Source organism: Musa acuminata, chromosome BXJ2-11, assembly GCF_036884655.1.
Source record: "Musa acuminata AAA Group cultivar baxijiao chromosome BXJ2-11, Cavendish_Baxijiao_AAA, whole genome shotgun sequence".
Classification (NCBI taxonomy): domain Eukaryota; kingdom Viridiplantae; phylum Streptophyta; class Magnoliopsida; order Zingiberales; family Musaceae; genus Musa; species Musa acuminata.
Genome location: NC_088348.1, coordinates 23,153,302 through 23,170,554, shown reverse-complemented (window position 1 = coordinate 23,170,554; position 17,253 = coordinate 23,153,302). Strand labels below are relative to the sequence as shown.

The window sequence follows — 17,253 nt, the reverse complement described above, 5'->3', positions numbered from 1 at the left end:
TATGCATTTGCACATGTTCCTGACAATGAGAGGTCCAAGTTAGATGGTAAGATAAAAAAATATATTTTTCTTGGCTACTCATATGATCAGTTTGGTTACAGGCTTTAGGATCCAGAAAAGCAGAAGGTGTTTAGAAGCAGTGATGTGGTCTACTTTGATGATCAAACCTTTGAGGATTTGAAGAATAAGGCACCAGCCAAGACTTCTGTAGAAAGATTCAGGGTGATAGGGGAGATATGCAGGAAGATGACATAGAGCCCGATGTTGATCTATTTGTAGGATATGTTGAGCAAGAAAAAGTTGGGAAGCAACTTCCTGCAGAACCTCAATTGAGAAGTTCTTTTAGATAACATCAATCTTTCAGAAGATATTCTATAGATGAGTATATGATGCTTACTAATGCAGGTGAACTAGAGAGTTACCATGAAGTAATTGAAAATATGCAAAAAAAGAAGTTAATTATTATGCAGGAAGATATATATGCTCTGCAGAAGAACCACACATATGATTTGGTGCAACTATCAAAGGAAATAAAAGCCTTGAAGGACAAGTGGGTCTTTAGATTGAAGACTCAAGAATATTGTTCTCAACCAAAGTATAAAGCTAGATTGGTTGTGAAAGGCTTTGGTCAAAGGAAATAATATATTAACTTTGAAGAGTTTTTTTCTCCTATTACTAAAATATCTTCTATTCGTGTTGCTTTTGGTATTGCTACTAGTCTGGACATGGAGAAGGAAATTTATATGAAGCAACCCTAAAGCTTCAAAGTCAAAGGTAAAGAAAACTTTGTCTGCAAGTTGAAGAAGAGCTTGTATGGGCTAAAGCAAGCTCCAAGACAATGGTACAAAAAGTTTAATTCATTTATGATTGAAAATGGATATAAAAGAACAATTTCGAATTATTATGTATACATCAAACGGTTTGGTGATGATTTTATTATTCTCTTACTTTATGTTGATGATATACTTATCTTTGGGAAAGATATGTCTACAATTGACAAGTTAAAGAAGGAACTAAGTGATGAAGGATATGGGGCCAGCAAAGCAAATACTAGCATGCAAATTTTTCGTGATAGAAAAAGCAAGAAGATTTGGTTGTCATAGGAGAAATACATTAAGAATGTATTAAAAAGGTTCATTATGAGCAATGCAAAGCTAGTTGGTTCTCCTCTTGTAGGTCATTTCAAATTGTGCTTAGAACAAAGTCCATCAAGTGATGAAAAGAAGGAGAAAATACAAAAGATTCCTTATGCTTCAACAGTTGGAAGTTTAATATATGTGATGGTATATACGAAGCCGAACATCGCATATGCAGTGAGTGTTACTAGTATATTTCTTACAAATCCAAGCAAAGTGCGGGCATCAATAAAGTGAATCTTTAGATATCTTAAAGGGGGCTCTAAGGTTTGTTTAAACTTTGGAGGTAGATCACCTGTGTTGACAGGTTACACAGATGCAGATATGGTAAGAGATATAGATACAAGAAAATCTACATCAAGTTTTATACTTACTTTTACGGAGGGAGTTGTGTCCTGACAATCCATATTACAAAGGTATATTGCTCTCTCCACCATAGAGGTAGAATATATTGTTGTTATAGAGGTTTACAAAGAAATATTATAGATAAAAGAATTCTGATAAGAATTGGAGCTGAAACAGGAAAACTATGTGGTGAATTGTGATAGATAAAGTATCATCCATTTGTGTAAGAACCCAACTTTTCATTCCAAGTCAAAGCATATAGATGTCAGATATTACTGGATTCGAAATATACCTGAAAAGAAGCAGTTGTAACTTCAGAAAATTCATACAGATGATAATGGAGTTGACATATTAACAAAGACATTACCAAAAGAAATACAGGATATGTGCCGACAGTTGATCAGCATGGTTTCATGTTGAGGAGTCATAAAACAACCTCCCTTATGGGCTAAAAGGAGAGGTTGTTGGGCTGACAACCCATGAGTTCAGCCCATAGCTCACCTTCTTTTTATTCTAACCCTAGATCTAATAAGGGGGGTGTGGTGATTGCGAAAAATTAGGAGAAATACTACAGTAACAAAGCAGAAAACTACAGGAGTAACTTGATTCAAAAAAGAGGAGAAAAGGGTAGTAAAATAATAGAATGAAAGGGAAAAAGATAAGAACAACGTAGAGAGACTATTCTCGATCATCTAGACAATGTTCTCATCTCATGTTAGATCAGATCTACGATAGATTTTTAATGTGATTACTTGGAGAGAATTTGGATATTGTGCACAGTGGCGTAATCTTTATATCCTAGTAATTCTCTTGAGATTGTTGCTTGGGTTTTGGATAAAAGACTTTTAGATTTATATATTCATTATTCCTATAGTGGATTATCTCTGGTTTACCCTGTGATTTTTATTTTTCACATTAGAGAGGTTTTCCACGTAAATCTTGATGTCCTATTTTATTATGATTTTTATTTAATTTCGTTATGTTGTATTTATTTATATACAAAATTTATTTTTCTTTATATCTCATAAGTGTATCCATAAGTGTTTCAACTCTTTTGTTTTTTTATTATCTTACAACAACCTTTGATTGATCATAATACCTATGAATACTTATTTTTTTCAAAACATTATAATACTGATCTATATTGCTTTCTGACCTTTCTTTTAAGCTACACCTCTCGATTGCTCACATTTTCCTTTTATTTGTTCTATTAGTTTTTGAGTATCTTTTTAATTACCCACAACTCGAAGAATTTATATTTTAATTATATCTTGAATAATTTTGTCCACAAGCGCTAACACAATACACAATACGAAGAAAATACACTTAAGACAGTGATCATATTTCATTTTATAATACTTTACTTATCTCCATTCTAATTAGAGGTTAAAAATTATTACCCTATTATAATAAAATTAATTAGAAAGACATACCAAGCCATCGATCAACTAGCTTACAATTTGTTTTTTCTATCTAATGTACTTATTCTGTAATTATAGACTTATCAACATAAACATAATTTAAGTTTATCAAACACAACCTTTTTCTAAAACATTTAAATAGTCTCTTATGTTCTTGTAATAATCTATTGGAATATGCATCTAAGGTTTCTTCGTCAGCTACTTGGTTAGAGAGTAGGAACTAAGAAATGATTTACCGATACGTTGAATGCTAGAGAATATGTTTTATGTAAATAAAATTTCTATTAACCAAATATTCTCCTAAGTTTACAAGGCTGTCGACGATGAACTATTAGATTATATGCCTTCAAATCATTCAGCTCCTATTTTATATCCAAGCTCAAAGAATGCTCTAAAAATTTTGTGAATAAATGGATTGATATATTTATTATTACTTAATTTCTATCACAATGAAATATTCTATAATTTGTCCAAAAATAGGTGTCATGATCTACTTGCCATTTTTTTTTCTTATTACTTGAATGGAGATATTCTTTTGAAAAGTAAATAAATAAATGGTATCTAATGAGTGAAGAGAATTTGATTTTTTTTTTCTTTACCATTTAAATTTTATTGATAGTTCAATTTTTTAGGGTAGCCAATCATGAGTTTCTGGGTTTATTGCTTAAAAAAAATTTTAGTCTTTTATTTACTAATTGTTTTAATCAAAATTAATTTTTTATTACTCGAGAGAAGAAAGAAAAAGAAAAGAAAATAATAGAAGACACACAAAATATATAATTATTGTGAAGACCACAAAGACGACTTGTAGGTTTATGTTAGGATCCTTTTTCTGAGCTTTTGAATAATGTTTATTGAGTCTGTTTAGTCCAGTTGTTTATTAAGTCGGTTTGGTTCAGTTATAATCAAGTAGAAGTTTATTTAATATTTATTTATTATTAGAGTTCAAGTCCTGATGGACTTTGGGTGGAACTCTATAAATAGAAATGTAATTGCTTCTTTTCAGTAATCTATGAAAAATATTATTCTGTCTCTTGACAAACCCTAGGAGGCCGATCCCGGGATCGAAACGATCAAGGATCCCCTCGAACCGATCAAGGAGGCCGAGTATCAGAGCCTATTATCATCCTCATTTCTCCCCTTTCTTCAATAAAATTCCTTCTCAACCAAGAAGGAACGTTTGCTTCCCGGCGCCGACCACCCCTGCTTCCCTTCTCCTCCACCGTCGATGTTGCTCCCCGGCCAGCGCCTTCGACCACCGCTCGACCTCCTCGCTGCCCCATCTCGTTCAAAAAAAAAAAAAACACGAGAGGAAGAAAAGCCGCAGCCACCCCTGCGTCCCCTGCTTCCGGCCAGCCCACCCGCCGCTGCTGCTCTCCGGCCAGCGCCCACCATCGCCCCGCTTCCCGGCCGGCGACCACCGCCGCCGCTGTTCCCCGGCCAGGAGACGACGCTGCCAGCGTCCATCCCAGCCCTACTGCCGCCGCCCGCCTCCCCTTGCGTCGCAGCGCAGCCGCTCGACCTCTCCTCCTCGGCGATCGTTGGTGACGCTGCTCCCAGCCGCGCCACCACCGCTGCCTCTCCACCGCCGCCCGCCTCCCCTTGGGTCGCAGCCGCAGCCGCCGATTGTCGCCCTCCTCGCGGCGACCGAAACAGGGCAACTCACGGATTGCCCTTGTTCCCAGCCGCGTCACCACCACTTTTCCCAGCCGCATCGCCGCCGCTCGATCACCCGGCCAGCGACCTCTTCTCCTTGCGTCTCCATCTCGCTCGAGCGAGAAGGACCGCCGGCACCGCAGCCGTAGCCGCCGGTTGCCGCAGCCCCTCCTTGCAGCGGTTGCAGAAACAGAGCTTCCTCTGTTGCCGCAGCCCCTCGTCGATCGCAGCCACGCCTCGAGCGCCGTCGCCTTCCAGCCGACCCACCACCACTGCCAGCCACCGTGCGGCGACCGCTGCTCGCCTCCCAGCCGCCGCTCCCCCTGGATCGGGCGAGAACGACCGCCGCCACTCCCCCTTGCTCTGCCCCCTTGTGACCGAGAAACAGGGCAATCCTCGTGCTGCTGCGAACGCCGGTTGCCACCACCGTCGCCACTGCTGCCCAGCCAGCGACGACGCCGCTCGCCGCCCAGCCTGCCACGACTGCTGCTGCCAGCCACTGCAGCCTTCACCTCAACCCCCTCGATCTGCACCGTTGCTGCAGTTCCCTTGCTCTGCATCTTTGCCGCAGCCGCCGGTTGCCACCACTGCAGCCTCAACCCCGGCCGCTTCAACGCCACCTCCCTCTTGTTCTGCCTCCGCTGCTGCAGTTGTTGGTTGGCATCACGGCAGCCTCAACCCGGCTGCTCGGCGATTGCTTCCTTGGGTCACAGCAGTCACAACCGTCGCCTTTCAGCCTCGGCACTCTCATCTCACACAGTGACAAAAACACACGACAATAACTCTTCCTCCATCGCAGCCACCGCAAGGGCCGGCGCTGCCCCCAACCACATCACCATCGCTGCCTCCCAGCCCTCAGCAGCAGCGATCCCTCCACGCAGCGACTGCAACAAGCATCGTTGCCTCTCACCAGCGCCTCCTTCCGCAGTGTGACAGAAACAGAGCAACGCTGCCTTCCATCTGCGCCGTCGCCATCGCAGCGATGAGCCCTTGGCGGTGCTGCCCTAGCCGCACCACCATCGCTGCCTCCAAGCCCTCAGCAACAGCGATCCCTCTACGCAGCGACCGCAACAAGCATCGCTGCTTCCCACGCGACGACCGCAGCTACATTCTCGCATCCTCGTAGCAACCCTTCATTCCCATAGTGTTGCCTCCGACTGCGTCACAACAATAGCACCAAATAGGACAGTGATTGATGCTTTTGACCAACATCAAAAATAGGAGTTGAGATTACAGATTTGCAGTCTTACAAAATGGCCATCGATAACTCAGTGAAAGCACAAATGGAAACATTGGAAATTAGAATTGAGAACCGGTTACAAGAAGTACTTAATAATTTCAAAAAGGATTTACTGGGGAGCCTTAGTAAATTTCAACAAGGTGGGAGCTCAAGTTCTACATTGCACAGATCTGGAAATACTAGAAAAGGGCTCCAAGATTGTGACACAATCTACTCATACATGAAGGTGGATGGACAGCTCTCAAAAATTTGTCAGACTTCTATAGTGTTGGAATATCAGAGTAGGTTTGAAAGATTATCAAATCAAGCTAGAGATTGGTCGGAACGACAACTTCTGGATACATTTATTGAAGGTCTCATTCCAGAGATCCGGTATGAAGTTAAGGCTCGTCAACCTCACACTATGATAGTTGCGATCTCATTCGCACATCTACATGAGAAAAAAATCAATAGGGAAAATCATGGAAACATAAGTGACAATAACCAGATGATCAGTAAGCCACCAGCCCTATCTATTCCCAACCAAAGCCTTGACACCCGAAGACTAACCCAAGAAGAACTTAAGGAAAGATCAGCAAAGGGTTTATACTATGATGAAAAGTGGAGTATGAAGCACCGATGTAAACAAGGGCAACTTCTGATGATTGAGCCAATTAGAGAAGAACCATAAGTAAAAGAGTTGGACTCCAATCATAAAGGTATGAAAACTGATGAAGATATTGAAGACATCACACATACAGTGCATGCATTGGCTAGTTATGCTAACCCAGAAACTATAAAAATTGGAGGAACTTTGAAGCATCAACCTGTCACTATTTTGATTGATACAGATAGCACTAATAATTTTATGGACAGGAAAGTTACAGCCCAATTAGCCCACCACATTGAAGGTTGTGATATATTCGAAGCTAATGGATGGATTTTAACTTATGATAGCAAAGGCCAGGAATTTCTTGCAACGATTACTACATTGAAAGATCGACCTATTGCTTACACTGTCAAAAAGTGGAGACCATACTTACTTGATCAACGGGTTGTGATGCATTGCAGATAGTCTATGGCTAAAGTGCTGAAAGAGAACCTCCCCGAGATTAATGCTGCTCAGCCTTGAGGACAAGGCTGATTTGAAGAGGGAGGAACTGTTAGGACCCTTTTTCTGAGCTTTTGAATAATGTTTATTGAGTTTGTTTAGTCTAGTTGTTTATTGAGTCGGTTTGGTTCAGTTATAATCAAGTAGAGGTTTATTTAATATTTATTTATTATTAGAGTTCAAGTCCTGATGGACTCTGGGTGGAACTCTATAAATAGGAATGTAACTGCTTCTTTTCAGTAATCTATGAAAAATACTATTCTGTCTCTTGACAAACCCTAGGAGGCCGATCCCCTCGAAGTGATCAAGGAGGGTCGATCCCCTCGAAGTGATCAAGGAGGCCGATCCCCTCGAAGTGATCATTATCATCCTCATTTCTCCCCTTTCTTCAACGATAAGACTTCCTCATTTCTCCTCTTTCTTCGACGATAAGACTTTATGGTCTTATCAATTAGTATCAGAGCCTACGATAAGACTTTAGGGTCTTATCATTTGGTATCAGAGCCTACGATAAGACTTTAGGATCTTATCAGTTTAGGATAGCGTACAAAGTGCTTTTGGGTTTTTTCTTTTTTTAATCTTTTACTTATTAATTATTTGAGTCAAAATTAGATTTTTGTACATATATATATATATATATATATACAAAAGAAAGATAATACGAAGATATATATATATATATATATATATATATATATATATATATATATATATATATATATAATTAATGTGACGAACATTTTTAAGCAATCGAGATTATACGGTAGATCGAAAAAATGACGATATAAGTTTCATCAATCAAATGCTACCGTGACGGATCAAATCAGATGTATCGATACATACCATCATCATATTAATGGTTGGGTAAATCAATTTCTTGGGTTGAAAGCACACGTCTATTTGCTAATTGCCCCCTCTCCGCTCTTTCTGGCTCGGTTCGGCTTAAAGTCAAACCTGGCTCGATTGGATCGAGATGGACAACACGACGTATCTAAACCGGTTCCGAGTCGAATTAATTTAATTTACCTGTTAATTGTACATCACGGTGAAATCACTTATTCAATATAGAGTAATCATGCGGCCGTCACGTGGGCGAGCCCAGACGCTGGGTGGCCGAGGCGGTCGATTGGCCGAAATCGACTTTCATCGAGCTCGAGATGGATCGAATTAATTGATTGATCCGGTTCAACCCAGCCAGATGACTTGTCCCCCACTCCCCCTATATCTCTCTCTCTCCCCCTCAACGCCGCCGAACCCTACTCCGAGCGGATCGATCGGCGATCCTCCTCCTGCGCGTGCAAAGACGGTCGGTGCTGCGCCTCCCGACGGTGCCTCTCTCTCTCTCTCTCTCTCTCTCTCTCTCTCTCTCTCTCTCTCTCTCTCTCTCTCTCTCTCTCTCTCTCTTAAAGCAGTGGATTCAAGGCTAGAGTAAGATGCAGCCAGCCCCCGTCCCCCGTATCCTCCTCCTCCTCCCCCATCTCCTTCCTCTCAGGCGCTGCTCTATGCTTCTTCCCAGCAGGGACGTCGTCCCCTGTCGCCGCCCTTTGCTTCTTCCGGCAGAGCCGCCGCCTCCCGACAGCTACCCTCCCCCTCCCCCTCCACCCCGCCCCACCCCCCTCTCTCTCTCTGCTCTTCCTCCGACAGCCCTCCCTCCATCTGCCCCCGATGGCGTTCCTTTGTCTGCTTCTTTCAATCACCGACCGCCCCCATCTCGCTTCCTTTAATAATAATATTAATTATTGTTAATAATAGTCAACTTTTGTTAATTATTCTTGGACAATCCTTATGTTGATATTCTTCGGCTTTGTTATTTTTGTTGTTAGATTTGAACGATGCACTACTTTCATGCCTTATAAATGGTTGAATGAATGAAATTGGAAATTTTAGCGGTGATATATTGAATATAAAATGATATGAAGTTCATGTATTTTGTCTAATTTTTATCTTAATCTCTCTCTCTCTCTCTCTCTCTCTCTCTCTCTCTCTCTCTCTCTCTTTAATTATGTTTTTTTTAATAATTTGTATATTGACAAGGGTCTCATTGCACTTGGGCAAGTAAGCGCCTAGTGCCTCAGGCTTTTGGAACCTTGGCGCCTAGCACCACAATACTGTTGTTGAGTATACTATATATAATATTATGTGGAGTTTTTGTGCGTTACCTAAGTCTTCATTCGTGATTGACTCTTAAAGAGTCCTTTTATTTCTTGCAGCAAATGCAAAGAAAGTTTAAAACACTGGTTAGGAAAAGCATCGTTCTTTACATCGGCCATTAGATGGTTATGCAATGGCCAAAAGTAGGGATAGAACAGAAGATTTCAAGGATGCTATCCGTGCTACTGCTCCATCTCTTGGGTATAATGAGGTAGGTCAATAGTTCCAAAACATCTCGGGTTCATGCTTTCTGTTAATGCATTGGAGTTCACAGCTTTAGTTTAAATATTAATGGAAGATTTTCTCCTTATAACACGTTGGAAATGGTTGCTTCTTGGTAATTATGCACACATCATCTTAGACTCAAATACTGTTTCAGCAACACTGTTTTTTCAAGTGATTCTGTTTCAGAGTTTTATACTTTGTTGCATTTGGAATAATTTTAGATAAATCAATAGCTGTTATAATAATATTAGGTGCTTATATAATCACATGAGATTTAGGAAGCACCTCATTTTTGACAAATCTGCTTTTGATTGCTTATTGTATTTGGCAGTCTAAATTGGCTGCAGTCTTGGCATCTTTCATCTTGCATAAGCCCGTAGAGAAATCTCCTTTCACAAAAGCGGCACTCAAGACGGTATGTGAAACTGCTGAGTCTCTTTCCTTGTTTGGTTTCTGCTCTGAAACCTTTATTATATGAAACCTTTATGATCGATGGAAACTTTGACATTTTTCTTGTTTTTAGCTTGAAAGTATTTCAGAACTGGAATGCTTTATCATTAAGCATCGGAAAGATTATGTGGATATGCACCGAATCACTGAACAAGAGAGAGACAACATTGAACATGAAGTGAGTTATCGTGACTTCATTTTCTATCCATTTTTACTAACTATGACCATTTTAGCTTTCTTCGTAATTAAAATGACATATATTATCTATAAAAGAAGGGCGTAAGGGAGAAATAAACTGAGAAGGATGCATCACAATTTGTTGTTAATGCTCATGAGTCTGGAAAATAATTCTTCTTGAATTGTGGACCGCTTTGCTGAATAGGTTTTTTCTCATCGGAACAGTCTTCTCAAGGCCACTGTTAAATCAGCTCATTTCTCTTTTATTATTTTCTATTCTCTGTGTATTTGTGGTGCATGCACTATGTTTTGTGCTTATTGTAACATTTTCTTTTTCTTGATAAGTTTTTCCTTTTCAGGTTGTTATTTTTGTAAAATCTTGCAGGGACCAGATAAATATCCTTCAGAATATGATATGCACTGAAGAGAAGAGTACAAACACAAAATCGTGGCTTCACAGAAGGGATGATAATATCAATGCAGATGTAGTGGCTCACAAGCATGGTGTGGTATGAACTATGAACTTACTGTTGTTTGGATAGAATACTTATGTAGTGGTGTGATATGAAAAGAGTGTCTAGGATTGTGGCTTATTGTCTCTATTCTTCGGTTCCTCTATTTTCTAATCTAGTACTCAATTTTACCTATTTGCATCCCAATTCTGTGCTATTTCTGTTATCCATGTGCTCACTTTTTATGGTTAAAATTATTGTTGTTGCCGACACTTATGTAACCTGATCTTGTGTAATAATGCAGAAAAGCTCATCTTGGTTCCATAGGCTTTATCATCTAGGTCCACCATTTATTTTCATCCAACACTTTGATTTTCTGAACTTTCCCACATTAGTGTGGTCTCTCTCTTACATTATCTGAAATGATAGAACAATGAAGAAAATGAAGCTATAAAATTGCTCTTAAAAATATGTGAGAGTATCTAATCTTTATTAATGTCTTATTGAGCTATTGTAGCTAAATATCTCTTGATTTGTTACTGACAACTGACTCAAAGGTTATTTTATTAAGGATCTTTAAGGTACTTATATTTTATTTTTATTTCTGAAAAACTTGAGCAACTCATAATGATATAGTATGACTTTACGATCCAAAGCTTTCATTTCAATTTATTTTGAGAAACTTTTTTGTACCAGATTCTGATTTCTTTTCTGTAAGGCAGGGCTATCTTAACATTCGTTATGTTCTTTTGTCATATTCTCTAAATCATGATAATCTTTCCCTAATCATCATCCTTGCTGCAGGTTTTAATTCTCAGTGAGCGGCTCCATTCTGTCAGTGTTCAGTTTGACCGGCTCAGATCTATACGTTCTCAGGAGGCTCTCAACAGAGCTATGCCAAGAAGGAAGATTAACAGAGTTATCCACTCAACTTCTTCAGAACAACTGTCTGAACCCTCTGCATCCTCTCTTCCTGAGCTTGGAGGACAGGAGCCAACCTCAACGGCCTTGAGAGTGCAAGATCAACTTTTGGATGACGAAACACGAGCTCTTCAAGTAACCAATCTATATGCAGAAGCAACACTAATTTTACTGTACCAATAGCTCTGGGGGGTGCCCTGAAACATGTTTTGGTATATGTTAATTCTATTTTTAATCTTCATTGATCAGGTGGAATTGAGCAGCCTCCTTGATGCTGTACAAGAAGCAGAGACTAAGACGGTAGAGATATCAGTATTGAGTCATCTCATGTCAACTCATGTTCTACAACAGGCGGAACAGATTGAACATCTGTATGAACAGGTCTGTATACATTTTATATATGGTTAGACTTTTCAATATGCTTTTGACTCTGATGGTTAGCTAACAATTAGGATGACTGCCTATATACTTTTATCAGTTCTGGTACTTGTTTCAACTGGATGTGTGTTTTACATGTGTTGATCCTGGAAATAAAAAAAAACTGCTTCCTGTGAGCTTCTTATTTTTAAATTTTATCATGTTTTCGCATAATAACTGCTGTGTATATTTCCTGATTTTGTTTGGTTGTCAAGACACATGTCATTTAGCATGTAGCATGACAAAATTTTGTTGAACGCCGGCCATAAGTTTGTTATTTCGAAAGCTGGAGTAAATATAAATGCACTACTGTCTGTCAGCCATATAAGCAATGTAAAATAGCATTGTTGGGGTAGCCATGCTGAAGGTAACCTTTGGGTAGCTATGCTGAATATTCACTTCAGCTGATCAACCTCATGCGGATGGTCAGATAACCTATTTCATGGGGAATTGTATAGCACTGAAGCTTTGTGGAGCTTCTTGGTGCAAGTTGTAGAAAACTGGAAGCAATTTCTCAGATTGGCCAACTAATTATGGGATTGGAGCCAATTGGATGAATTGGATAGTGGGTTCTTGGAGACAAACTGATTCACACTGAATTATGTCTCGTGGTTGTCGATATCAAAAGGTTGCTAGATGTTTAATGCCACCGGCATCATTCACCTAGGAATGACCATATGAGAGAGGATGAGCAGCTCATCTTTTTGAGGAATAGTGTTTAGAGAAACAAGTAACTTTATGCAATCGAGGGGAGGACTTGGAGAGAGATCACTGGCTTGTTTTTTTAACCCATAAAACTGGCAAAATCTTGGACAAAATCTTAAAATTGCCAGTGCTTTTTAGCAACATGAGTACAATATGATGACATACATACATACAAGCAGAGTTTTTTCCCGATGATAGAGATACACACTGCAACCTTGTCATCATCATAGTCAACTGTTCTTGCATACGTGTATATCTTGTTTTTTGATTCTGTTGTTCCATCCATTCAAAGTCAACTCTGACCCTTTTTGTCTGTGGTTCTTAGGCAGTTGAAGCTACAAACAATGTGGAGCAAGGTAACAAGGAACTGTCTCAGGCCATCAAGCGCAACAGCAGCAGCCGAACTTTTCTTCTTCTTTTCTTATTTGTCCTCACGTTCTCCATTCTCTTTCTGGACTGGTACAGCTGAGACATACGAGTGTTCTAACTTTGTTCCATTTCTTATGGTGGTCAAGCGGCTTCTGAAATTGAAGAGATCTCTAATGTAATTAGACGAGATGAGACAAGTGACGTTGACAATGTGAAAGGTAAAATGAAACTTAAAACTATCTTATTAAAAATTATAAATAAACAGTTAGTTGTATGTTTCTGGCTCGTTTAAAAACATTGTTTTGTACAAAACTCAATAACGAAAAAAAAAAAAGAAGATGAGATTTATGGCTCGTCATTTGTACAAAACTCGATAACTCTCTCAAAGTTCTTCCAAAAAGTAAGACTCATGGTGTTAAATCGCCTCGCCATAGTCATAGGTCTTCATCCAATTTATTGACACAAAGCTGCTGGAACTTTTGCTGCAGTTGCTACTTCTTCTTTGTGCTTTGGATGCATTAAGAAGGCTCTTATGCTTTAGGCTATAAGAACACCTGGAAACATGCCGCAGGTTCTATTAAACTGAAATGCATTGGATTTTTGATGGATGGAGAATTTTCTAAGAAAGTTAGCATATTAACATTTTTGGTTGCATTCATGCAGTCATCTCAGTTCCTAAATCCCCTGTTTTCTGAATCTTTTTCTTTTTCTCTTTCCCTTCATTTTACATTCTCAGAGAAAGCTCGGGTTTGTGGTTTTAGATACTCCTTGCCCTACATGGAGAAGCATCTGGTAATAGCTCAGCTAAACCTTGATATGTTTCCACCGGTGAAAAGGCCCACGAAATTAGAGAACTAAATTAAACTTGTTTTGTCTCTCCCATTCGGTGATCAGAGAGATAATGCAATACACTAAACTTGGATTTGAATCTGTAGGTTCCATGCCATGCTCCACTACTGCAATTCCTTACCATTTTGAGATTGGACATGTTCTCCAGGCTTACTTGGAAGTGAAATGCTATACAGAATCCAAACAAATCAACAAGTACTATTTTTAAGTCATAATGAACTACTCAGTTCCTATGCACAATGAACTTCCTAACTGATCTCTAAGCTTCGATCAGACATATGCATACAGCAGCTACTGAAGGGCTGAAACTAGAAATCTACACGATGGTGTGACTGATACAGGTTACCGTAAGCAAAACCAGTAAGAAGGTCCAAGTAACAGTTAGACAGAGTGCACTGCTGACAGTGCCTGTTGGGTTGTTTGAACCAAATACGGAATTGGAGCCAGCGGGGTTGTTCGCATTCAGCACAGATGAACCTGAACCTGAACCTGGGGTTGAACCTGAGCTGCTGGATGCAGGATTGTAACTAGGAATAGAACTGCACATTAAATGAAGATGCATCGATCATGGTGAGCCAGGATTCGTAACTCTAAAGATGAAGAACATAATCTAAAAGTTGAGTCTATACCTTGATGACGATGATGATGATGATGGATAAATGCAAGTTGCTGAGCCTGCCAAGATATTTATATGACTGCATTAGCCACTTCCATAAGAAATAAGGTTGGCTGATCTTTCTATCAATTTACACTACTTTAATTACCTTAAACCAGTAATTACTGTTCTATCAAGTTAGCTGACCTTTTACATGTCATAGTTTTTCAACTACATCTCTATGATACTATAATGAAATCGAAAATAAGTCTTACTTGGATTAACAGTGACCAGCATGGCTGTTCCTCCAAAATCACAGCTTGTTCCCACAGGATTCTTCTGATAGTAGCTGTTAAAGGCATATGAAGCATGAGCCTGAAGGCTATCTGGATTGAAGCAGCTTCCTGTTGACTGAATTGCTGTGCAGTCCGCACCTCCAATTCCACAAGCATAATCCAGTGCAAGCTGGAGTGCGGCATCCGTGGTTCCGGTCTTGGCCACACACCATGTCTGCCCTGTTACTGCTGGTGTGATGGGGACTGTGCTTGGCACAGTGACTGGTGGTGTTATAGAAGGTGTACTCACCGGTGGTGTAAATGGATAGGTACTTACAGGGTTGGTCATAGGAGGGTTCATAGGGTATGTTACTGGTGTTGTAGTAGGATTTGTCACAGGCACTACCGGTGTCGTTGCTGGAGTTAGGAAAGGATTTGTTGCAGGGACTGTGATTGGTGTGCTTACTGGATTCATAGGTGGAATGGTGACCGGTGACATGGTTGGATTTGTGGGGAAAACTGTGATCGGATTGGTGGAAGGTACAGTGACTACTGCAGGTGTTGGGTTTGTGGAAGGGATTGTAATCGGTGATGTGAAAGGATTTGTTATGGGATTTAAGGTATCATGGAGTGTCACTTTGGGTGCAGTGACAAGTTCTCGGCCATGGTTCAGGAGTTCTCTATGCAAGGGAGGGAACAGTTGCTCTTGCCAATCTAATGTCTTCTGTCCATGTTGCCTAAGATGCGATATGCCAATGAATAGCCCGACAATCCTTCTTCGCACAGAATCATTCTTGAAGATCTTCATCACTGTATCAAAAAATTTACCTATTTCAACTTCACTAGGGGTTACAGAGCTTCTCACAATTAGAATGATAGGGACATCAAGGTAAGCCAAATCAGTGCAAGCAGAGAAAGCCCTCTCGATAGTCGATTGAACAAAGTCCTCTCCTGAGCTCTGCTCTCCATCTACGAGAGCTTCTACTACTATAGGAGACTCCAAATTCTTCAAAATATGCATCAGCCTGTGAAGGGTCTTAGGATGTGTCCTGTGCAAGGTCTTGAGGTTTGAGAGGGAGAACATGACTGAGATCCTCATACTACTCTCAACACCAAAGGTCTTGCGAGAAGCATTGATTGAGGCCAAGGTGGAAAGGAGTGAATGGTGTCCACTGATGCTTACCATAATGCTATCGATGTTCAGCTTTGGGAGAGCCCCTAAGATATGAGTTTTAAGCCATGAGCTTGCTGTGACTTTCAATTTGAGTAGTTTCTTCTCTTCGAATTGGTTTACACAAAGATGCATGGAGATGTAGTCTCCCTTGTTTGCCACGAGTATCTTAAACAGTGCCCCTTTGGTCGACCAAGGGGCAGTGCTCTCTTCCCTTGCATCATAGGAGAACCCCACCAAGGTTCCTGAAGGACAAGAACAGGGACAACGTATGGTTCATCAGGATCAAACATTTCTTCACAAATCAAAAGGAAAAAGAAGAACCAATCAATGACAAGGACAATGGTCTAAATAATGGAAATAGATGTGCATGTAACCTTACAAATGATGCCTTTCTTCCCCTTTCTAACCAGTCCACACACATATATTCTTGGGCCCATAAAGAATAAGAATCTGTTCGATGACAGTTGTTTTTCAGTGTTCATCTACACATGAAATTCTCACACACAGTCAGCTATGGCTAATGAGCAGCTTATGCAATCAATCTTAAAAATGGCACCTTTCTTCTCCTTCCAAACTGTCCACATATATTCCTGGATCCAAAAGGGGAATAATCTATGCAACATTAGTTAATTTTCAGTGTTAATCTGCACTTTAAACTCTCAGAGACTCTCAACTATGGCTAATGATGAGCCGCTTATGCTAGCAATCTTACAAATGGTACCTTTCTTCTCCTTCCTTACTAGGGCACACACATTCTTGCAACCAAGAGGGAAAAATCTGTATACCAATTAATATTTTTCAGTCTCATCTACACTTGAAATTGTTAGAGACTGTCAGCTATGGCTAATGAGCAGCTCAACTGGCTGCATATGATGCCTTGTACTAAAGCACTGGAATTTGAAGATGATGGAAGAGAGGAGGGGCACTGACCTGAAGAGCAAACAGTGTGGAGTCCAAGAAGGATGGTGAAGAAGCAGCTCTTAGCTAAAACACCTCCAGCCATTAGGGTATTTGGAAGAGCAGAATTATTCTTTTCTCTTTTTCTAGCTGATCTCTACAAGAAAATGGGGTTGAAGAGGGCATTATGGAAAGGGAGATGAGGGAGGGCCAAACTGAGGTGGGGAGAGTGTTTTGTAGAGGAGGAGAAGGCTGGAGATGGAGGAAAAGAAAAGAAAGGGTGTCATAAAGCTTAAAGCATACACAGACCAAACCAGAGCAAAGGTGAAACCACTGGGAAAACCATAGCATATAATAACTCAAAAACCAGGATGTGACAAGAGTGGGGCAGGAAAAGAATGGTGACACTGTTCTCCACCTCCCAAGGAATCTATCAGATCTCTTTTTATTTCTCTGTCATTTCTTCTGCCCACTGGTACTCCTCTCTTGCTTTTCTTTTCTTTTTTTTCCTTTTTATGTCTTCCATTAAAAGAAGCCATGCAATATGGCTAATCACAATATTCTTTCAAGTACTTCTCACCATACATCATCACAATTTTCTTATTTATTTGTGGGAGGTAACAATAGTTTGTTTTGTAAGTTGACTTTTAAACAATAAAAGGTCAATATTCATAATTTTTACTCATATAAATAGAATGATATAAATCA

General features: G+C 40.1%; 2 protein-coding genes across 6 annotated transcripts; one reads left to right on the top strand and one right to left on the bottom strand.

Annotated features, from left to right (window-relative positions):
- Positions 1-8,107: 8,107 nt before the first annotated feature.
- Positions 8,108-13,029, top strand: LOC103971430 (syntaxin-81). The gene is made up of 8 exons (XM_009385447.3): positions 8,108-8,216; positions 9,099-9,250; positions 9,596-9,679; positions 9,788-9,892; positions 10,251-10,400; positions 11,148-11,399; positions 11,514-11,645; positions 12,712-13,029. The coding sequence occupies exons 2-8, from the start codon at positions 9,173-9,175 to the stop codon at positions 12,853-12,855; spliced, it is 945 nt and encodes a 314-aa protein (XP_009383722.2). The 5' UTR covers positions 8,108-8,216; positions 9,099-9,172; the 3' UTR covers positions 12,856-13,029.
- Positions 13,030-13,779: 750 nt separating this feature from the next.
- Positions 13,780-16,854, bottom strand: LOC135626363 (uncharacterized). 5 transcript variants are annotated; one of them, XM_065131594.1, is made up of 7 exons: positions 16,579-16,854; positions 16,370-16,425; positions 16,205-16,238; positions 16,023-16,130; positions 14,475-15,890; positions 14,234-14,279; positions 13,780-14,143 (listed from the first exon to the last, which is right to left on the bottom strand). In XM_065131594.1, the coding sequence occupies exons 5-7, from the start codon at positions 15,778-15,780 to the stop codon at positions 13,921-13,923; spliced, it is 1,575 nt and encodes a 524-aa protein (XP_064987666.1). In that variant the 5' UTR covers positions 15,781-15,890; positions 16,023-16,130; positions 16,205-16,238; positions 16,370-16,425; positions 16,579-16,854; the 3' UTR covers positions 13,780-13,920. The 5 variants fall into 5 exon arrangements, with proteins under 5 accessions (XP_064987666.1, XP_064987667.1, XP_064987665.1 ...); XM_065131595.1 differs by having other exon boundaries at positions 16,028-16,130; XM_065131593.1 differs by having other exon boundaries at positions 16,028-16,238.
- Between the last annotated feature and the right edge of the window lie 399 nt (positions 16,855-17,253).

Coding starts and splice junctions, on each gene's coding strand:
- LOC103971430 (XM_009385447.3), top strand. CDS start 9,173: ATGGCCAAAAGTAGGGATAGAACAGAAGATTTCAAGGATGCTATCCGT. Junction 9,680..9,787: donor CAAAAGCGGCACTCAAGACG/GTATGTGAAACT, acceptor TCTTGTTTTTAG/CTTGAAAGTATTTCAGAACT. Junction 9,893..10,250: donor GAGACAACATTGAACATGAA/GTGAGTTATCGT, acceptor TTTCCTTTTCAG/GTTGTTATTTTTGTAAAATC.
- LOC135626363 (XM_065131592.1), bottom strand. CDS start 16,651: ATGGCTGGAGGTGTTTTAGCTAAGAGCTGCTTCTTCACCATCCTTCTT. Junction 15,891..16,578: donor CCACACTGTTTGCTCTTCAG/GTCAGTGCCCCT, acceptor CTTGTCCTTCAG/GAACCTTGGTGGGGTTCTCC. Junction 14,280..14,474: donor GCTGGTCACTGTTAATCCAA/GTAAGACTTATT, acceptor ATATCTTGGCAG/GCTCAGCAACTTGCATTTAT.